Source organism: Ciconia boyciana, chromosome 25 (genome assembly GCF_034638445.1).
Source record: "Ciconia boyciana chromosome 25, ASM3463844v1, whole genome shotgun sequence".
Lineage (NCBI taxonomy): Eukaryota > Metazoa > Chordata > Aves > Ciconiiformes > Ciconiidae > Ciconia > Ciconia boyciana.
This window is the reverse complement of record NC_132958.1, coordinates 1,136,657-1,157,892: the sequence shown is the minus strand read 5'-3', so window position 1 is coordinate 1,157,892 and position 21,236 is coordinate 1,136,657. Positions and strand designations below refer to the sequence as shown.

At 54.3% G+C, this 21,236-nt stretch overlaps 2 protein-coding genes across 4 annotated transcripts; one reads left to right on the top strand and one right to left on the bottom strand.

Moving 5' to 3' along the window:
• Positions 1–3,244: 3,244 nt before the first annotated feature.
• On the bottom strand, positions 3,245–11,086 carry MTHFD2 (methylenetetrahydrofolate dehydrogenase (NADP+ dependent) 2, methenyltetrahydrofolate cyclohydrolase). Its single transcript, XM_072846316.1, has 8 exons — positions 10,929–11,086; positions 8,142–8,326; positions 7,116–7,238; positions 6,481–6,633; positions 6,289–6,396; positions 5,818–5,910; positions 4,278–4,403; positions 3,245–3,471 (listed from the first exon to the last, which is right to left on the bottom strand). Exons 1-8 carry the CDS (start codon positions 11,012–11,014, stop codon positions 3,332–3,334), a joined length of 1,014 nt encoding a protein of 337 aa, XP_072702417.1. The 5' UTR covers positions 11,015–11,086; the 3' UTR covers positions 3,245–3,331.
• On the top strand, positions 5,317–21,120 carry MOB1A (MOB kinase activator 1A). 3 transcript variants are annotated; one of them, XM_072846317.1, is made up of 8 exons: positions 5,317–5,375; positions 9,808–9,917; positions 12,233–12,335; positions 16,281–16,447; positions 17,466–17,559; positions 19,352–19,485; positions 19,607–19,770; positions 20,433–21,120. In XM_072846317.1, exons 1-8 carry the CDS (start codon positions 5,332–5,334, stop codon positions 20,508–20,510), a joined length of 894 nt encoding a protein of 297 aa, XP_072702418.1. In that variant the 5' UTR covers positions 5,317–5,331; the 3' UTR covers positions 20,511–21,120. The 3 variants fall into 3 exon arrangements, with proteins under 3 accessions (XP_072702418.1, XP_072702419.1, XP_072702420.1); XM_072846318.1 differs by lacking the exon at positions 5,317–5,375 and having other exon boundaries at positions 9,867–9,917; positions 12,233–12,348; XM_072846319.1 differs by lacking the exons at positions 5,317–5,375; positions 9,808–9,917; positions 12,233–12,335 and adding an exon at positions 13,679–13,813.
• Positions 21,121–21,236: the final 116 nt, after the last annotated feature.

Here is a 21,236-nt window from a genome sequence, read left to right as displayed (position 1 = left end):
TCTCCCTTTCTGCTGGGCGAAGGCGTCGCTGCTGGTGACGCAATGGGGCTGAAAAGGTGGAACTGGTGATTTTGGCCTCTGCTCGCCCCGGAGCCGCTGCTGGGCTGGAGAGGCTGAAGGTGGCCGGGGCTGTGGGAGCAGCTGGGATGCTGACGGGGCTGATGAGGAAGGGGACTGCGCCGGGGTGATGTTTTTGAGGGGGATTTTTGGGGTGGGGAGGAGGTTTGCATGGCTGAGAAGGAAGGGGGAGCATGCGTCCCTGCTCCCCAACCCCTGAAATCACAATGCGACTCTCGGGGAGTCTCGTTTCGTGAAGGGAATGGTGCATCAGGCTTTGTGTGTTGGCAGGAGGACGCCAGTCCAAGGCCACGGCAGCGGGAGTCCCTTCTTGCGGTACAGCATCCCAGGCATGGCGGTGGGGATGCAGGAGGGACCCACCGGGCCGTGGAGGGACCCAGCTCTGCTCGCCCCAGGGTGGATGTGTAGGAGGGGACGAGGAGGCCATGGCAGGGTTGTAAAGGAGCCGGTGGCCTGGAGCGGTGCCCCGGGAAGGGACGGAGGAACGGCAGCTCTGGTTTAAGGGCAACAGCAGCCGGGATGCGGCGGGAGAGCAGAGCAGGGAATGGGGAATGGTTTCTGCAGGCAGCAGGGCACAGTTTCTACCGGGCAACGGGAACGGTTGCTGCAGCGAAGCCGTTTGGTCACCCGTCCCCATGTCCTCACCCGCAGCTCTCCCAGGGCCACCCTGGGGTTGGTGACAGCCCTGTCTCTCCCTCCGGATGGGAGCGAGAGGTGCCCGAGCCGTTACCTCGCTGGAGGAGCCTGCTCTGCCTGCCCAGCCCCTGGGCGAGGGGCTCTGCACCCACTTTAGCTCCTCAATCCTGGTTATTCACACGTAGTTTAACAGCAAGCGGCTGGTAACAGGGGGGGGGAGAGCAAGCGTGTCCCCCCGCTACGCACCCATCCGTGCTTTCAGGCTCGCATCCAGCAGCTCCCTGCTTGGTCTCCGTCAGTGTTTCGGCTCCGCAAAGGGCTCTTCCCACCCGCCGCTGCCTTTGGGTCCTCCGGGAAAGGAAGGGAAGGGAGCGGGTTAGGAGCCGGCGTGGGCACCGAGCTCAGTTTGCCTCTGCCCAGCTCTCACCACCTTTTTTTCCAGCAGCGCTGGGATGGCAATGAGGCTTTTAAAGGGGTTTTTTTCCTTCCATGGGCTAAGCCCACCTGCAGTTTAGAAACACTGGTCTGAAGCAACCCTCCCAAGTCGGTTTCTTTTACTCATTTTTGCTACATGGATTCTTTTTTTTTTCCCCCCTCTATTTCAAGCCTCACAGAGCCCCAACCCCTCCCCTGAGCAGAAACAGCCTACCTGCTCTTTGTACCAGCCGTACGGGGGTTTCTGGGACACCAGTTAAATATTGCAACTGGTCTGAACCTTTGTGTGGGACAGATCCCAGTTCTCTGTAAATAGTCGAGTCCAACAGAAAGACTTGAATGCAGTTTCCTATTTATAGCTATTTTTTCTGGTTCAAGTACACCTGGGGAAACGGGGTGAGATAAATAACAGTATTACTCCCGTCACCACTTAAGCGAGAGCCACGTAGCTTGACGTTAACATTAAGAACTATTTCAACTTGAACGCATCGTGTCTATTTTGTAGCGTTTTGTACCGATCTCCTGTGTGGTAGCTGAAGTGTGGTGCAGGTAGGCTTATGATTTTAATCAAACAGGTTCACTTGCTTTATCCAGTACATCAGCTCTACTACGCAACACCCCCGGAAAGGCTTTGTGGACTCTGGTAGATGTTTCATAGGGCAGAGCTGAAGCCACTCTAGCATCCAGCTTGTTTTAACTAAATTGGTCCATTTTGCAAGGTTCACACATGGTTTATACTTTTTTGTATACAAAAACAGTGGAGCATCTCAGATTTGCCACCTCCATTACAGTACTACTTTAGCCATTTTGTATTTATCGGTGATACAACCCAATAAACCTTGTTTCAATGAGTCTCAGCTCCTAGTGTGTTTCTGGTGCAGAGTCCTTAAACCTCAGCTTTCCTTCCCCCTTGTTCAGTGTTTTTATAAGCGCTCTCTCCTCCAGGAGAGAGCCATGAATGTGGGGTTAGTGCTGACTCCCCACGTGCCTCCAGCAACAGCCCTTTAGCATCACAACAAACCTTTCCTGGGATCAGTCTTTCCAGGGAATATGCAGAGAGGAAGGAGTCCAAGACTTACCTCGCTGCCCAGGAACAACACTGCGTGTAAGTTTTTCCATCCTGCCCAAGGCATCACAACCTCAGGTAAGGTTAATGTTCAATGAATAATTAGAGCTTGCAAACTCATTAGAGGAGGAGGTTTATACTGTCTTGTTGATGGAGGAAGCTGAACAGGTTTTCTTCAGGCATGAAAGTAAGAGACCATCTTACTTCTAAGCTGAGCCAGTGATACATGTAGCAGTTGTGGCTTAGCTAAACTCAGGGAGAAAGCCAGACCTAACCCTGCTCTGCAGGGACAAAAGGGAGTTCATATCACAAGCGCTTTAATAAACTACTACTGAGGGCAGCTCTGCTTCTCTGGGAGAAGTGAAAAAACTTTATTTAGAGTTAGCCTGCATTAGTCACTAAGTACTTGCATGCTTTACCATACAGCCCAGGAAGCCTCCTGTGTGCCCCATGCAGACACCACAGCCCCCCTATTGTTCTTTGGTTAGAAAAAAAGGCTTTTAAAAAAGTCACCATCCAAATAGCAAAAAAAACAGCTTCGCAGCACGCTAGAAGATTATGTTACAACAGATCCGCCACTGTCCAGGGCCCCAGACAGGCTGAGAACAGACATAGGGCTTTTTTCAAGTAACTTCTTCTACAGAAGAGCTTAACTCAAACTAGGCATCCAGCATTGAGTAGAAGACTTCAGCACGAGTCAAACGCAAGCAGTCTGGGCAGACTGAGCACCTGTGAGAACAGAACCATGAAGGCCATTGCTTTTGTACCGTGGAGCAGCGCTCTACCTCCCACGGGATTGCTAACGCCACACCGAGCTCCCAGGGAGCTGCACACCCAGGATCCCAACTGCTTCCTAGTCCCTGCAAGAGCAGGGCCAGCTTCCTAGATGAGCTGGCTTAAACATAAAGCAGCTTTGCTAGCATGAGTAGGCCAGGAGTGTGGGTGCTTACACCTTAGTACAACTAATGTGCATATGCTTCAGCTTCAAATAAATAGCTATGACCTCAGAATAGGAAATTCCACTTCCAATACAATAAATAAAAATATTGCATTTTCTATCGGCCTGTTTGGGAGTCAGTTTGGAATGTCGTTTTCAGTGCTAAAGAGAGTCCCACGTTAAGCGGTTAATGCTTCCAGCTCTTTGGGTTTCAGCAGCTTCTTGGCAGCAATGATGGTGTTCTTCATCAGCATGGCAACTGTCATGGGCCCAACTCCCCCAGGGACCGGAGTGATGTAGCTGGCTTTCTTCTTCACCCCTGCAGGAAGGAAAGCTAGAGCTTAGCATGCAAGTCAAGAGCAGCAACACTTACCAAGCTGGCTGCCCAGTATGAAGCTGCAACCAGTCTAACACTGCTCAAATTCCTTCAAGATTACCAGCTAAGGAATAGTAGGTTCTCAGGGTGGCCTTCCCCCCGCCCCCGTTAGCTGGGGCAGGGGAGAGCACACTGTAGTCCGTCCATCCCGCTACTGAGCGAGCTTAACTGCAAAGCCCAAGCTGGGGGAAAAGCAGAAAGCGAGGTCTAATAGCTAGACTTAGAACACAGAAACATCAAGTCCAAGACTAGATGTGGGCTTCACACGTGCTCTTGAGGGCGGCCACAATAAAGTACAAACAGTCTGAACATTTGCCCTCTTTCTTCCAGGAGGCGGCTCCAGTGTCTTTCACCAGGCACCCAGAGGTGCAGAGCTCATCGCAAGAGCCCGTCTGGGCACCGTTGCAGCCAAGTGGTGAGCAAGGGCAGTGAATAGCAAGCCAGAAGGTAAGTTCTGCATGTTTTTATTTAAAAGCAGGAGTATGAGTGATGAATTGGAGTAGAGGCAAAGCAACCTAACTGCTTAGGCTCAGGGCGAGTCTCCTCTGCCTTGCAGCAAACGGCTTTCCCGTGGCATATTACAGGAAGGCTGCACCCTTGCATATGGTACAATATTGGATGCACCAAGCAAGAGAACATAAGCATGGGTCTGCATCCGCTCAGTTGCGTGAGCCAGGACTGTCTCCTCCCCTTCTCAGCCACCCTTGATGTTTAATGCTCAAGGAACCAGGCACAGAGCCTTTCCATACCTTCGAAGTCCACATCCCCAACCAGCCTCGATTTGGCAGTGACAGGATCCTGCACTCTCGTTATCCCCACATCAATAACAGCAGCTCCTTCTTTGATCATATCAGCTGTAATCAGGTTGGGTATGCCTGCAAGAAGAAAACAGAACCACACGCTCATGGTGGTCCCCCTCACCCCATCTTCACATTACATTTTGACCCACCTGGGCCTTCCTGCCTCACAAAGCGGCTGGACTCAATCTTAAGGGTCTTTTCCAACCCAAATGATCCTATGAAATGCAAATCTACCCACAGTTGCACAATCCAGCACTACTGATGTTCAGCTCAATCAGGAATTTGAGTGGTTTACTGATACCTCAGAGTGTAAAGAGCTGGAATCCACCCCCAGAGAGTTCTGCAAAGCAGCTGGGACCAAAGCATCCTCTCCATGTTGAAACCTTAAAATTCCATTTGAAGTCTGTGGCTGTGTTTGTTCACGCAGCTCCAGCAACATTTTTGCACCCACGCTAAGTCAGCAAGCTAGAGCAGTGCCCGAGACCGCCGCAGCCCAGCTTGGCAGAGGCACTGGCTTCACCCAGGGGCTCCAAAACTCCCAGCACGGCACGACAGGGCGAGAGGGGTGGGGAGCAGCAGCCTGGGGCTAAGCCACCCTTTCAGGGCGGGGTGCATTTGTCTGGTTCTGCCAGATACTGCCGCCTCAGTTGACTGTGCCGAGGAACTCATTCCCACCCTCTGCTTAATTAACTCTTTCATGCAAGCCTTCCTCTGGTCTGCTGACACCCTTTGGCAATTGGTGTCTTATCTGCCAGCAGCACTTCTGCCATCATTACATGCACTAACACCTTCACCACCACTTCTAATCTTTCTAGCGCCTTGTCTCTTTATACCCCATATCCAACCCACATTTTCTCTCCTCCCTCCCACAGGCTCACACCCAGCTTCTGCTGCCAAACACACACCCCAAATCAGCTCAACTCCTCTGCTGAGGAACTACCTCCATGCCAAGGGTACAGCCTGGAGAAGAGCACACCTCCGAGTGATTCCTTCTGCTCTAAAGATGATGGCACTGCAGCTGCCCCTCAGCATTTTGACTGTCTCTAGGTAAGCAGATGCTATCTTGGTATTTTTTTCTCCTCCTCATACAAATACAGAACTGTCTGCGTGTCTAACAGCCTGTCTGTAGCTGTTCTCTAGATGTGATCAGGTGCTCGCTGGCATACCAAGCCCTCCTGCCAGATGTTATTTTACATTTCAAAGGCAGAGCTCTGCTAGTAAGATCAAGTATGTGGCTCCTAGGCTTAGTCACAGGATTAACTGGCTGGCTCAAACAGCCCTGCACCCACAGTCCTAGCCCTCACCTAGGACAGCTGCCAACAGCCACAAGAGCACCAGACTCTCCTTCCCTTCAGACAGGGAGGCCCCTGGACATTCAATACCAACAGCATTGCCTCCTGCAAGCAAGGATTCTCATCAGAAACACCGCACAAGCTGCGGTGTGGCACCCTCTGTGCACCTTGCCCGTGCTGTTGGAGTCAGGTCTTACCTGCTGCTGCTACCACAATATCAGCACGGATCGTGTGTTGCTTCAGCTGCTCCTTGGGAGTGTAGCGGTGAGATATTGTGACTGTGGCATCGCCTGCAAGAGCGGTTACATGGAGCTTTAATTCACATGTACTACCCAAACCCAGCCACTTGTCTCAATTTTCCCCCTTCAAAACCACCCGCCTATCAGGAACATCAGAGCCTGACGACAAACCCCAGGGAACAGCCTACAAAGTCAGAGGGAAGGATCTGGGATGGAAGAGGACATGCATTGACAAAGGCTCTGAAATGTTACAAGACTGATTATGTGCAGAGTTAACTCCTCAGCCTTGACCACAGCCCATGTGATGGGCCCGAGTGCCTAAGGCGCTCCTGGGACTAGTTTAGGAGCCTAAAGAGGCGAGTAGGACAGGCAGAGGGTTTCCTTCTGCAGCTGCCTGGCATGCAGGCTCCGAGGCCACCAAGCCCCTACCTCCCGGGCGCTCGTGCCTGCCGTCCGTATGCAGCAACATGGCGATGGGCATGCCCACGTTCTTCGACCTGCCAGCCACCACCACGTTCTTCCCCAGCGTTGGGATGCCTGCAGAGGACAAGATGGAGTCTTAAAACAAAAAGAAGCTGGAGTTATGCCAGATGGCAGCCAAATACTGCAGCAGCAGCTTACCAGTTCTCTTAATGATCTCCCACACCCCCCACGGGGTAGCCGGCAGCATGGAGTACTGGTCAAGGCACATGCGCCCCACGTTTATCACATGAAAGCCATCAACATCTTTGTCTGGAGTCACAGCGTTGCAAATCTTGCGCTCATCAATATGTTCTGGAAGAGAATAAAAAGCTTTGACCCTAGGGATCAGCCAAAAACCTGCTCTTTGCTGTCAGCCAGAGCCCTGACCTGCTGTGCCAGCCCCTTCAGAGTTTGGAAGCTTGAAGCTACTCAAGACTTCCAGCAAGCTCAAGGCCAATGGCTCCCAGCAGAAGGGGACCAGAACCACTTTGGGACTACAGCGTCACTAATGCCAAGAGGGTATTTTTAGGCAGCTTCAGTATCACAACCGAGTTCAAGCTTCTGGCTCTGGAAGCTGATACTCCCTACAAAACAGATTTCTGTGACCCCCAGCAATTTAACTCATACAGGCAGCTGGGTGAGGCAGTAGCTGCAACAACTTCTTTAAGCTGCATCCTGGCAGGATGCCACCTCTCATGTCACAGCATAGCTCTTGTGCTACTCCTCCTTCTGGCACATACAAACCCTTAAAAGCTTTATGTAAAAAGGAAACAGATGGAAATCTAGCTACTCACCAGGTAAAGGAAGCTGTACTAACAGGCCATCCACATTGGCATCATTATTGAGTTCACTGATCAAATCCAGTAGCTCCTTTTCAGTAATAGAAGCTGGCCTGAGGATGGTTTCACTGCTGATTCCTGCGCAATCATTGAGAGCGCTGCATTAGAGCCACATGTACACAAGTGGGAGAGCAACTTTCTTAATCCATGTGGATTTAAGCTGCCCTGTTTCATTGCTCTACCAAATCCGATAGGCACACACCAAGGATTGTACGCTTCATGTAACGACGCGCACCTGCTGGGCTGGAGACCTTCACAAGCCTTGCGAGTTATGGTTAAGTTACAGATCATATCGGTCTAATGGCCTGGGAAAGACTATTTGAAAGCAGAGACCCTCCGAGCACAGGGAGGGCTTGGAGAAACCTAACCAAAGTGTGCTACGATGAAGATGCAACCACACGTCCTGTGGTCCCTCTTGACACAGTAAGAAGGGGAGGTTAGCCTAAAAATCTCAGCTCCAAAGGTGGCTTCGGCAGCACGGAACCCAAGGAGAAATTAAATCATTTATTGCCCCCTAGCCCCTTTCAGCACATTTTCTCCAGGAGCATACTTGGCTGAACACCGAGCAGGACCTCGGCTTGCAAGATTGGAAGGAGTCGCAGGGTAGCAAGGCTGCTGAACGATGATTGCATCTCAGGCAGTTGAGGAAAGAAAACAAATCAGAGCCCTGTCTGTGCTTTACATGGCCCTAGGAAGACCGCAAATCCAAACTACAGAGCCTGATGTTGCCCTAAAGGATTCGAATGGCACAATGCACACCTGGACTGTGTCTGTTAGCTACATCCCAGTACAACGAAGGCAGCCAAAAGAGTCACAGCAAATGCTGGGGCAAACATGGACTGCCATGCAGCTGAGGTGAAAAGCTGCCAGATGGATGCATCCCAAAAAGCTTCCCCCAGCCTCCAGCATAGAGGACTCCCAACTAAAGCAAGATAAAACAGGCACTTGCTCCACTGTTTTGGAACAGAGCACAAGACATACCGACATCAGCCGCCGCTTTGGTTTTGTTCAGTACGTAGGAGTGACTTGCTGGATTTTCACCGACAAGAACAACGCTGAGGTGAGGTCTCTTGTTTCCAGCCGCTACCCACTGCTCAACCTCGTGACGGGCTTCCTGCCTGATCTGCCGGGCCAGCTTCCTTCCAGAAATCACAACCGCATCATTTCTGCAACAGAGAAAGCGTTACCAAAGCAGTCAGCATCATTAGGATCATCAAATCCAAGCTCTGTGCAACAGATCAGGAAAAACAGATGCCAACCACAAGCCAGGGCAGAAAAGGCTCTTTTACTCGAGCTCTGTACAAGCCTATTGCACCTTTACTCCAAGTCATGGGAAGCAGCATATTTCAGTCTTTGTTTAGAGCTTTGCTACTCAAAGCCAGGATCAGCTGGCTGGCCGACAAGACTACCGGAGAGACCAACTTAATTGTGCAGCCTGAGAAAGCGTACGCACTATTCTTCTCTGCAAGGCCAAGAGTCTGCGTGTATTGTTCGCCTGGCGCATGTTTCAAGCTAAGATACTATTAGCTTCCATTTTTAGAAAGCCGGTCACCCATTCCTTGCAACAGGCATAACAGTTTTGCTACAAAGGACTTACACGAAGCAGAACTCACTCCACTTAAGCGGAGCTTCCACCAAAGAGGTCTATCGAGTAATTCTGGCTCGTTGGACACAGTGTGGGAGGCACAGCGTGCCATGCTTCTGTACCAAGTGCTGTTCCCAGAGATCCTCACCCCCCCCAAATTCCTCGGTGAGACTGTCGGCCCGTCTAGCACAGCACGCACCTTGGGCAAGCCAATCCCATGCCCTCCCCTGCTCAAGTAATTGCTGCCACAGTTGTATCTTCAGGCTGTTAAGCTGGGCTGGGGGTACACAGTTTCACCCCCTCTGACACACTCTGACATCTAGCTGGAGTAGAAGGGACATTTGCCCACTCAAACCACGTCAAAACAGCTCCTCGCTTACATTTCTGGTCTAAATTGGTAACGGGAATGTCCATTCACTGCCAAATGCATTCCAGGCAGCTGGACACCCTGCAGTATGTAGAAAGGCTGGCTTGACCTACAGCTAGCTGGGAGGCCACGGCTGCCAGTCCCCGCTCACAACAGGCTGTCCACACTGCTCACGCTCAGGCGTTTTTCTTCAGGTTATCACTATAACTCTCACTATAACGTCATTCTCATTCACTAATCCCTTTGTGAGAGGATTCACCTTTACAAGCTTCGCTTCTAGACTTTGCTACAGCATTTAAGTCTTGCCTTGCTGCCAGGCCTCATGATGAGCACCTTGCTCACTTGACCAATTATTCCCAGCTCTGAGCATGAGCAGGCACAGATGCTCCCCACAGCGTTACTGTCACCTATGGTGCCTCCCCAAATCGCAAGGACGAGCCCGTTTCTGAAGCAATATGCATCACGACTCCACAAGTACTCAACTTGCCACAGGAATCCAGGAGACGACTGACCCACGGGAGAAAGCCCGACAGCACCAACCGCCATTTCCAACCCTCCCTGCACCACACCATGTAACCGGAACAAGAAGAATTGCTGCAGTTTCTCCTCAAATCCATCAGCTGCCTGGTATACAGACCTTCTCCTACCAGGATCCCACTTTAAGTCCAACACTGCTGTTTTCTGACCTTCTCTAGGTATAATCCTGATCCTGGAGCTCTGGGGACAGCTGCCACCAGGGAAGAACCACCACGAGAGCTGCTCCAGACGCATGCCTGCACAGGACAGCCACAAGGTACCATCCCAGGTAGGAAATCCTTTTGCCTAAATGCTTATTTAGAGAAGCAGAGGATCTTTTGTGCTTTCTTAATCCCTGACCTACTCAAATATGTAGGTTTTTCCCCCTGCTTACTGGGAATTAAATGTTACTTCATCCTTAACAGCAATCACCCAGTCAACCCATTTAGCAATAACCAGTAAAAACCAATCCCAGACCAGCTCAGGCCAGTGGCCCTCTAATTCTTATTTTAATTTCAGAGCTAAACCTGCGCTAAACTACTGTCCATCCACTTAGCTATAAGAGGAATTATTATTAGTGCCTGGCAAGCTAGGGAAAGAAGAATGCATTAAGTCAGAGACACCTCATGCCAAGAACCTACCCAAATCTTCCCCTTACATAAGCCTGAGGCCAGGGTGCCCAGCCTGGGCTCCCAGGGGATGGGGACCACCCCCAGCAGCCCCCCTGTGAGCTCCAGGGAAGCCAAAATAAGAGCTCAGAGCCCTGTTTAGAGCAGGGCACAGCAGTGAAACCAAAGCCCCCGAGCAGCAGCAGCTCCCTCCAGGGCTGCTTCGGTGCATAAGAGCAAAATCCACGGGGGTGATGCAGAAATGGAAGGGGAAAGGCACTTGGGGCACAGCCTGAGCCACGGGCGGGATGCTCGGGGGTCTCTGGTCCCTCTCACACCGCTTAAATGCGGGGTGAGGCCGGACCCTGGGGCCCGAAAGGCCCCTCTGGGGGTGCGGGGAGGGCCCGGTGCCCCCTGCCCGGAGAGAGGGGGGAGCCCGGCACACGCCATGCAAGGTGGGAGCGGGATTTCATCAGCCTGCACCTCCCGGGGCGGCCGCTGGGGGCCCGCCTCATTCATTGCCGGTACCGGCAGCGGAGGGCCGGGCTTACCCCGGCCCGGTGGGTGAAGGGGAGGCCGGGCCAGGCCTCCCCCTCCTCAGCCCAGCCTGCGCCGGGATTGGGGGGTGAGGGGGAGGCGGGCCCCACTTTCCCCCCACATAAACCCCCCGCCCGGGGCGGGCCGGGCCGTACCTGGCAGCGCTGAGGTGGAGGCGGCGGCCGCGGGAGCGCAGCGCGGTGCGGGCGAGGGTGCGGAGCGGGCAGAGCGCGGTTGCCATGGCAGCGGCGAGGCGACGGCGGGCGGCAAGGGACACACGGCGGGAAGCGACAGTGCGACCCTCCGCGCCGCCCGCCGCCTTATATAGCGCGGAGGGTCCGGCCCTTCCCCGCCTCGCGGCAGGAAGCAGCCAATCGCCGCGGCGAGCGGCGCGGGGGGGAGAGTTGAATGGCGGCGGGGAGCGAGGGGGCGGGACGGAGCGGGCGCTGCCCGGCTGCGATTGGGGGAGAGGGAGAGACGTGCTCGGGAGAGGGGTGGGCGGGGCAGAAGGAGAAGGGGGTTGTGATTGGTGGAGAGGGGCGGGGCTTCTCCTCCCTAATTGGGCACGGCGGCGCTCATTGGCTGGGCCCCGAGGGGCAAGAGGGGCTGCAAGAGGGGCTGCGGGTTGCGTGAGACAGGGGCGGGGCTGGGGCGGGGTCAGGGTTGGGTCTAGGGCTGGGCTTGGGGTTAGGCCGGTGTCAGGGCTGGGCTTGGGGTCGGGATTAGGGCTGGGCTGGGGGTCAGGGCTGGGGCTGGGGTTGGGGTCGGGATTAGGGCTGGGCTGGGGGTCAGGGCTGGGGTTGGGGTCGGGATTAGGGCTGGGCTGGGCTGGGGGTCAGGGCTGGGGTTGGGGTCGGATTAGGTCAGGGCTGGGGTTGGGGTCGGGTCAGGGCTGGGATTCGCGTTTAAGGCTGCGATTTGGGTTGGGATTAGGGCTGAGAGGGAGAATGGGACTGGGATTAGGGCTGGGATTGGGGCTGGGACTAGAGTTAGGGCTAAATATGTGGTTAGGGCTGGGGTTGGGACTGGAGCTACAGCTAGGCTTGAGTCTGGGATTGGGATGAGATTAAGCACGGGACCATGAGTACGTCTAAAACTGGACTGAGATTAGGATTAGGGTTAGGGTTGGGACTAAACGTACGTATGCTAGGATAGGTGCTTTAGCTGCTAAAAATAGGGCAGATTTTCACTGCTGGAGGTCGCTGGTATTGTCCCACCCCTCCTCGAGCATCGCAAAGCCTGAGGTTGAGCCGGGCACTCTGGGCGCTCCCAGCTCGGAGCGATCCCGGCACAGCGGGCCGGGAAGCCGGACCCCACACCCGAGCAGGCGCGGAGCGGCCATCCCTCGGCATCCGTCGATCCGTTCCTCACCGTTTGCATTTCTCCACCCCTTCTGGCTGGTGGAAAAATTAAACGCTTTCGTACAAAACTAAATACCATTAATTCATTTTTTTAACAGACCCGCGTGGCATCTGCCGGCCCACGGCACCGGATCGGGTCGGGTGTGAACGATGCTCCCCGGTGTCGCAGAGAAGCAAGCAAGAAACCCGCACGGAGAAGAGGTAGAAGGAGTCTGTAAGTCCTGGGGAACCCGTGCTGAGCGAGTTTAGCCGTCCCCCGCATGTTTATTTTCCTTATCTTTGCCCTACGTACCCCTCGAGTTGTGAAAGGCGGCCTTGGAGGTTTATCCCAAGGTCACTGAGGTGCTTGGTAAAGCCTGGGGAGGTTTTTATGTCTCCCTGAGCATCAAATAAATACTGAGGATCACCAGCCGCCATCGCTGTGATGTGCCGTAGTGGAGCCGGCTCCACACTGTGCCGTTTGTGAGAGCCGTGAGCTAAAATAGCCTCATGGTGTTTATTTTAGTTTTTAACTTCTTTAGAGCGGCCACAGTCGCTCCCTGGTTTTAAAAGTAATTTTTTAGGTCGATAACAGCAGCGCCTTGCTAAGACAAGGGCTGGATGATCGTGTAGCTGCAAAAAAGGGTGAAAACCTGTAGAAATCAGCCCTGGGAAAAGGGTTTGACAAACTTTAGGATGTTTGGGGGGAATTTCAGCCTGTGAAGTTGGTCTGGGGCGCTGGATGGGGCATACGGGTCCGGCCTGGTGCGACGCTGAACAGGAGGCACTGAAATAGGATGGTGGTGGTTGGGGGGAGGGTTGGGGGGGACCCAAGGGGAGGAAGGTCCATGGTGGGGGGTGCGCAGGCCCATGAGGAAGCGTCTCTGGGGATGCCCAGGCCCATGGGGGGTGCCCAGATCCATGAAGAGGGGGCTCGGGAGGTGCCCAGGGCCATTGGGAGGGTCTTTGGGAGTGTCCAGACTCATGGAGGGGCTGCGCAGGCCCTTTCGGAGGAGGCTCTGGGGCTGCCCAGGCCCATGGGGAGGAGCTTTAGGGGTGCCCAGGCTCATGGGGAAACGGCTTTGAGGGTGCCCAGGCCCATAGGAGGGTGCCGAGGTCCACGAGGAGGGGGCTCTGGGGGTGCCCAGGCCCATGGGGAGGAGCTTTAGGGGTGCCCAAGCCCATGGAGGGGTGCCCAGGCCCATGGGGAGGGGGCTCTGGGGGTGCCCAGGCCTACGGGCGGTGCCCAGGTCCATGAAGAGGGGGCTTGGGATGTGCCCAGGCCCACGGGGAGGGTCTTGGGGAGTGTCCAGACTCATGGGGGGGCTGCCCAGGCCCATGGCGAGGAGCTTTAAGGGTGCCCGGGCCCATGGGGAGGGGGCTCTGGGGGTGCCCAGGCCTATGGGGGGTCCCCAGGCCCACGGGGAGGGGGCCGAGGCCGGCACAGACCCACCTGGACCTCGGCCCAGGGGCTGTTGCCATGGTGATGGCGCCGTGCAGAGGCACCGCCTCCCTCAGCATGAAGCCCCGCCCCTTTCCTGAGCTCTCGCGAGAGTTGGCGGCGGGGCGGGGCAGGGCAGGGCAGGGCGGGCGCTGCCCGCCAGGAGCTGGGGCCGCGCGCGAGCAGCCGCCGGCGCCGCTTTCGCCTCAGCCCGGCCCGGCGCCTCAGCCCCGGCCCCGCTCGCCATGAGCTTCCTCTTGTGAGTGCCCGGGCCCCGCGGGGTGCCTTGGGGGAGGCCCCGAGGGAGCAGGGTGGCGTCGAGGGGCTTCGGCAGGGGGGAGAAAGGCCTTTGGGGAGGGGCCGTGTGAGAGGCTTTGCTGGGGAAGGACTCTGGGGAGGGGGTCTGTGAGGGGCTTTGGTCTTCGGAGAGGCTCTGTGAGGGGCTGGGGGGGACACTAGGGCTTGGTTTGTGAGAGGTATTGGGGGGGCTTGAGGGCTGGGTCTGTGAGGGGCTTTGGGGGGAGGAAGGCTTTTGGGGAGGCCTTGGGGGGGTTCCCGGGGTGCGGGGTGCTGAGGGAGGCCTTGCAGGGAGGTGCTGGCGGGGTTTGGGAGCTTGAGAAAGGTGTCGTGGGGACGGGTCCTGAGGGAAGTGCTGGGCCTCGAGGAAGGCTTTTGGGGGTCGGAGGCCCCAGCGGTGCCCGGGAGGTTGAGGAGGGCCTTGTGGTGGGGCATGGGAGGGCTCCTGAGGGAAGTTTTAAGGGGAAGCCCTGAGTGGCTTTGGGCAGAGGCTCTGTGGGGGCTCACAAGGGGCTTGAGGAGGGCTTTGGGGGGGCCCTGGGCGTGTATGGAGGTGGGAAGGCTTTGAAAAGAGTCCCCAGGGATGTACGAGGAGTGGCTGAGGAAGACTTTGGGAGGAGGCCCTGGAGGGCAGAGTGTAGTCCTGCGGATGTAGTGCCTTTTTGGGAGGAAGCTGTGGAGGAAGGCGGGGTGAGAGAGGGTGCTGTGCAGGGGTAGGGTCCCAGGTCGGGATGTGGAGGGGGTGGCAGCGGGAGTGGGGTGGCCCTGGAGCGTGCCCATGTTGGGCCAGTGCCATGGCGGGGGGTGCTTTGGGGGGTGTATGAGGGGATGGGAGGCCTTTCGGGGGGCAGTCTTAGAGGGAGGGCTCTGAGAAGGGGTTGCCTTGTGAGGGTTAATCCCTCCCAGGTGGGGAGAATTTGAGGGGTTGGTTGGTCTTCCAGGGGGATTGGGGGAGGCCCTGAGGGGGTGGGGGTGTCTGCGGGGATGCTCTGCCTTAGTGGGAGGCCCTGGGAGTTGGGAGGGGGCTTTGGGGGTGTGGGGTGAGGCGGAAAAGATGAGGCCCTAGTCCCGTGGGTGTGGGGCTTCGGGTGGGCCTTATCCTGTATCTGTGGGCAAGTGCCAATGTAGTGCAAAGGGTGTTGGCTGGTGTTTGTGTCAGGGGCTGCCCTCATGTGAGGTGGGGCAGGCCTGATTGCAGAGGAAATGGTGTTAATTTGGTAAACCTACAGGCATGTGGTGTAAAAAAAATGCATCTTAAACGAGCTACGGGGGAGGGCTGTTGCATACCTGTGTTGTAGATGTGAAGGCTTGTAAAGTGTGAGACAGTTTCTGGCTCTTAAGGCCTGGTAGGTGCTGTGGATGAGGACTGGAGGCATTTTGTGGCGTGAGAAGGGGCTGGGGAGCCTCTTCCTAGGGTTGACAATGCACTGGGTCTGCCTTTTGGGACCCTCTGCCTCAGGTCAGCGATGTGCTGGGCCTGCGTTTTGGCCGCAGCAGGAGGCAGTGGCTCGGTTTAAGACCGAGCTAGATCTAAAGGTCTTTTATGTCCGTGCTGAGCATTGCACCTAAACAGAATGTGCAAAGCTGCAAGGTTGCACCAAGAAGCTGCCGTGAGGCACGTGCCGGCCGAACGTGTCCGGTTGTGTGCAATGGGGGCAGGACGCCAGCGATGCTGAGCGGCGCACACCGGAGAAGCCCGTTTCCCCCGAGCCGTGCTTTGCCCCCGGCCATCCTGTTGTTTGCGTCACCCTTGCTTGGAAGCAGAGAGCTGGCGGGGTCTGAAAGTTAATGTTTTGTGGTTGAGAGGTATCGAAACTCATCCAGTTTTTGGCAGCGCTGGCTGTTCGGGGAGAGGCTGCGGTACTGCTGGCCCCGTTGGAGGGATGGGGGGAGTTTGGCGAGGAGTTGTGCGATGGCTCAGCTGCTGAGCACAGCTGTCAGTACGACACAGCAAGGGAAGATTACGATGATGATTTGCATTTTAGGGCTGGAGTCTATTAAATCGCTATTTTTAGCAAGCTGTTTCCTACGGTGCATTTGAGTGCTGAGTGTCTCATTTTTGCTGCTGTCAAACTGACCTAGTGGCAGTCGGCAGGTTGTTTCGTTCCCTGGTGGAGTTAGGTCGTCTTTTCTTTCCGTGATCGAAAGCAACTGTGGCTTGAATGAGTCTTTGGGCCTTTGCACCGAATGTTTGTGATTTTTAAAAAGGGTAGGTGAAAGAGGGAAGCGTGTGGGTGGCTTTTTTGTGACACTGTCAGAAACGCTTCGGCTTGCACGTAGGATCTGTGTGCCCCGACGGTGGGGGAAATGGGGAAGGGCTGGCATCACCCCAGTTTGAAGTGCTGGATGGCGAGGGGTAATACAGGAAATGTTTCTGGGAAGGGAACGCTGTTAAAGGACTAACTGGAGACATTCTTTTCTCTTGTTAGTGGGAGCCGATCTTCGAAAACATTCAAACCCAAGAAGAACATTCCCGAAGGTTCCCATCAGTATGAACTCTTGAAACATGCAGAAGCAACTCTGGGGAGCGGTAACCTTAGACAAGCAGTTATGTTGCCGGAAGGAGAGGACCTTAACGAGTGGATCGCCGTTAACAGTAAGCCCTATGAAAGAGGGATCTGCCAGAGCGTGGAGGTGGAGTGGGAAAACAAAAAACCTTTGGTTTTTATCCTTAGAAGAACCCAGAACTTCCTCAAATGCAATTCTTATCCCAGATATGCTTTGTTTAGATAACGGAGTTGGGATAAAAGGAAAGCAAGCGGTGTGACGTGCTGACGGGTCTTGCGTTGAAGGGGTGTTGCGCTCCGGAAGCAGGCAAAAAGCAAGAAACGAACCTGTGCCGTTGTGGTTTCGGGGTGGGTTTTTTTGAGTTCAGACTTGCAAAGGCGATTAGGTTTGTGAATGGTTATTTTTGTACTGGGGAGTAAGCCTGGAGTATTGAAATTTGAAATTATAAAGTTAGCGTTGTCAGCTGCAAGAATGGTGACAGCAAGTAGTCCAGGGAAAAAGTGGAACCACTAAACTCTGTGTTTGTGGAGTTTCTTTTTTGTTTTCTATTTTCATTTTATTACTGTTGGGTGCACAGTTTAAAAAGCCAAATACTACGAATTTATTTTGCTTTTAGCAGTTGCTTTCCCTGGCCTTGAACTTTGTTTCTTTGGAGGTTAGAGGAGAAAGAAGTAGTTCTGAGCAATGGAAAGCAGTAAGTCAGGCCACAAGAGTTCAACCTAAGGAAGGTCTCCTGTATTATCAAAATCAATTGGGGTTTTGAGGTGCTGTAATTTTTAAAAGGTGCCTGGAACCTAAAGCAGTCATTTCTAAAGTACGGAAAGCTAAGTAGAGCTTCATGCCGTACAGCCTGGCTAGGGGCAGTAGCCGGAGGGTGAAAAATTGATGGAGCAATTCAAATCCGTAGATAGTCAAAATGTCTCGAAGCCATCGGCCGTGTGACATCATACGGAAGGGGGATGTTTTGTTTTCACTGAGACCTTTGTGGCACGTTCACCCTCGTGACAGTGATCCTCAGAGGCTGCGTCAGCTGAATGAGAGCGAACCGGTGCTCCGGTCCGCTTTGTGTTTGTGCTTTGAGTAAACTTGATGCATTTCCTTTCCAGCGGTGGATTTCTTCAACCAAATCAACATGCTGTACGGGACCATTACGGAGTTCTGCACGGAGGCGAGCTGTCCGGTCATGTCCGCAGGACCAAGGCAAGAAGTTTACTGCAATCTACGGCCCCAGTTTAAATGTGGGAAAGTAGGCGGGTGCGTGGGTTGCTCGAGCATGTGTAAAAAGAAGCTAAAAAGAGGATGGGACCTGTCCAGATTGGGTCGAGGCACAGCATCGTGCTCCTCCAGTGTTGTTTACCTGCACGCAAAGCCACGCTGTCTGTTAGGGAGGCTGTGTGGTGTTGGTGCCTGTCGGTTTGTCTGGCATGTCAAACATCTGTCCGGGGGAAGCATGCGTGGGGATCTCTTTTTTTTTTTTCCTGTCAATCAGGTCCCTGTGTTGTTTGGAAGCTGAAAAGATGTGTTGTTGATCTAGAGAGATATAACTTGACTGGAAGCATCTGGTCTTGCTGTCAAAGTCTTACAGTAACCTCTCGCAGAGCCGATGCTCGGAGAGGCCGTAGTGTAGTTTTTCTGAGCACGAGCGATTCTAAAGATGCTGCTGCCGGCACGGGGCAGGACGTGAGGCAGGCGAACGCTCAGGTGGGGTTACTGTACAGTGCGTGCAATGGCCATGCGGGGAGGAGAGGGCAGCCTGACGCCATCGTTGTTGCGGAGAGTTAAAGCTGGGAAGGGAGCCTAACACTTGTAGGGAATGGCAAGTGTCTCCCGGGTCCTGCTGATCCCGGTATCATCTGAAGTATGCTTATCCTGGCGCAGGCCGTGAAAGGGCGTGAAGCGTGTGTTGTCCTGAGGCGGTTTTAGGGGCTGTTGTCCCTCGATTCGTGGGCGGTGGTTTTCAGGAGGCGTGTTTAGTTAGCTGACATAGTATAACTGCTTCATAGGAGGAGGTCGGGGCATGATGGAACGTGGAAAGGAAAAAGCGAAGGTGTATTTGGGGCGCCTCGTTGTTTTTAGGAAGTGTGAATACCCGTGGGGAGAAGATTACATGTTGTTTCTGCAGTTGTGTATTTTGTGGAGGTGAAGCTGCAGCAGGGTATCTTGTTTGCAAGGTTCCTCGAGCCCCTTTGTTTTTCAGGGCAGCAGTGTGGAGTCTGGCTGGTGGGCAGTATTTGTAGGGTGCCGTGTAACATCCTGCCCCGCTTTTCTACCCCGAAGTATCTCGATTGCAAGTTCCTCTTTCTATATTTGGGGACATTTCCTGTAATGACTTCCTGTTTAAATGGCACAGTTTGTTTTCACTTGTCGTCGGTCAAGAGGCGACAGTCGAAACGTGGGGGGGTTTTCCCCCTGCTTTTGAAGGATTTTGCAGAAGATGGCAGAGGAAGCAGGTTATGTTGTTGTGTAGCATTAGAGTCAACGTCTGCCCCAGTTCAGAGGAGCTGCGGGATCGATAAGCACACGTGTCGATTTGAGACGGCGGCTTCCAAAAGCCTTTGGCTAATGTGCGGCCCCAGGGACAGTCTCTCGGGGAAGTTGGTCTTGTGTGAGAGGAGAGGGAGCGCTGAATTCCGGGAGGGTGTCTGAAGGCTGTAGGTGAATTCATTCAGATGGTGGGCAACAGCCCTGACGCTTCCCCTTTGGCCAGTTTCAGTCTCGTTTTAAGGAAACGTTGATGTCTGAGGAGGTTGCCACCAAGCTGAAGTTCACTTTTGAGGGCGATTGCTGCAGTGGTCGGGTGGAGGTGTTAACTCTGACTCTATTGTGTTGCACTTGAGAAATTCGGAAAGGCAAAGTGCTGCTCTTGTTGCTTCTGAGGAGTATGAGCATTGCAGTGTCACTCCTTACTGAGATAAGGAGGAAGCTGCGGGGCCTGAAAATGCAATTTTTCCTCTTAGAGCAACGAGTGTATTTTCCTTCCCTCTCCCCACAGGTACGAGTACCACTGGGCGGATGGCACCAACATAAAGAAGCCGATCAAGTGCTCGGCTCCAAAGTATATCGATTACTTGATGACGTGGGTGCAGGACCAGCTGGATGACGAAACGCTCTTCCCTTCAAAGATCGGTAAGCACAGCTGCGTGATGCAATGGGCCTCACGTATGGGACAGAGACACTGCCGGAAGGTCTCGCTTTGGTCCTTCAGACCAAACTGAAGGACTTATCCGTGCACACTGGTGCGTTTCAGGCGTTCCTTTTCCCAAGAACTTCATGTCGGTGGCCAAGACGATCCTGAAGCGGCTGTTCCGTGTGTACGCCCACATCTACCACCAGCACTTCGATTCGGTCATGCGGCTGCAGGAGGAGGCCCACCTCAACACCTCCTTCAAGCACTTTATCTTCTTTGTGCAGGTGAGTTGCAAAACAGCGGCCAGTCGCCTGCCTCTGGGGTTCCTTGTTCCTGTTTGCTTTTAAAGGGAGTTGGATTTTAAGCACCTCCTCGCTCTCTGAAGATCTACAGCCATGTGCTGGAAGATACGCTTGGCTCCCACCCTCTGTACCTTGCGAAGCATGCAGCTGTGGCGTTGCGGGTTTAATTTTTTTTGTTGCAGGAAGCGTGGCCGAGTTGGCTGTAAATGCTTGAACTTCCCTCTCAGGTTTTAGCTATTGGCCTGCAGCAAAAGAAACCAGGCTTAGAGGAGAACTTGGGGGTTTTGTAGCTCAAGAATCGACTCAGAAATAGCAGCAGCACCTTTTTTTTTCTTTTTTTTTTTCCCTTGCCTGTATTTTAACAGCCTGTTCTGTGACCGCACATGCGACTCGTTGTGCAGAGCAGCATGGTACTTCTTGGCGACATGGCAGAAAAAGTTTTATTGTATTGAAATGCTAGAATTTCTCCGCAGAGAAATGGGAGAGGCGGCTGCTGCAGTAATGCCCGTTTGGTGGTTCTGTTGGGAGCCGGCACGCATTGGCATGGCGAGTTCCCAGCACGCGTACGGTGGTCGGACGTGTTTTCCAGCAGCTCTTTGAGAGGTGCCTTTAGTTTTTGTGGTGTTTCTTTTTTTCCCTGCCAGGAATTCAACTTGATCGACAGGCGGGAGTTGGCTCCTCTGCAGGAACTGATTGAGAAGCTGGGCTCCAAGGACAGATAAACTTTCCCCGGGAGGACCCTTTTGGCCGCTCCTTTCCGCTTTGTACGCCAGCCACTTCTCCGCTTCGCCTTCAGCGATGCAAGCCCCGAGAGGCATCGGTCTCAGAGGCCAAGCATCGCTTCTACTGTGCAGCAGCCGCAGCCGGCGTTGTTTCAGAAGTTGCTGGCTGCGCTGTGGTGACTTGCCCCATGTAGTCCACTTGGTTTTTATGTGCTCGAGTCTGGCAGGAACTGCAGTCCGCTTGAGGACGGGACTCGGACTTGTTTCCCGCAGGCTTGAAGTTCAAGTTCCTGCTGCTTTCTACTCCCAGAGGCAAAGTTTTCCTCTGGCCCCCATGGACACAGCGCTTGGCCTGTGCCAAGCCCAGGGTGTGCTTCCCCTGGGCCAGAGCAGAGCGGCTCAGCTTATTTTTGGAAGTGCTTTTTTTGGATGAGGTGCGCTCAGAGCCTTAAGCTCCCCCTTGGCAGGTGGCGGCAGGAAAAAGAAGTGCCTGGCCCAAGGGGTGCCTGTCCCCAAAGAGCAGCTCTGCTGTTCCCAGCATGGTGGGGGGGGGGACCCTACTGTGTGGCAAAGCAATAATAAAGTTTCTCCTTCCTGCTCTTCTCTCGGAGGAAGAGGGGGGTGTCTCTTCTTCTTCCCTCCCCTCCCCTTCCAGCCCCCCAACCCAGGTGCCTAATTGAAAATGCAGCACTTGGGGAGGCGGCAGCCTCATAGTCATCAGCCCGG

Excerpts from the sequence above, each read along its gene's own strand:
- MOB1A (XM_072846317.1), top strand. The coding sequence starts at position 5,332 with ATGATGGCACTGCAGCTGCCCCTCAGCATTTTGACTGTCTCTAG. Across the intron at positions 16,448-17,465 it reads CGAGTGGATCGCCGTTAACA|CGGTGGATTTCTTCAACCAA; the intron begins GTAAGCCCTATG and ends TTTCCTTTCCAG. Across the intron at positions 19,486-19,606 it reads GCTCTTCCCTTCAAAGATCG|GCGTTCCTTTTCCCAAGAAC; the intron begins GTAAGCACAGCT and ends GGTGCGTTTCAG.
- MTHFD2 (XM_072846316.1), bottom strand. The coding sequence starts at position 11,014 with ATGGCAACCGCGCTCTGCCCGCTCCGCACCCTCGCCCGCACCGCGCTG. Across the intron at positions 6,634-7,115 it reads AGTACAGCTTCCTTTACCTG|AACATATTGATGAGCGCAAG; the intron begins GTGAGTAGCTAG and ends ATTCTCTTCCAG. Across the intron at positions 4,404-5,817 it reads TATTGTGGTAGCAGCAGCAG|GCATACCCAACCTGATTACA; the intron begins GTAAGACCTGAC and ends TTCTTCTTGCAG.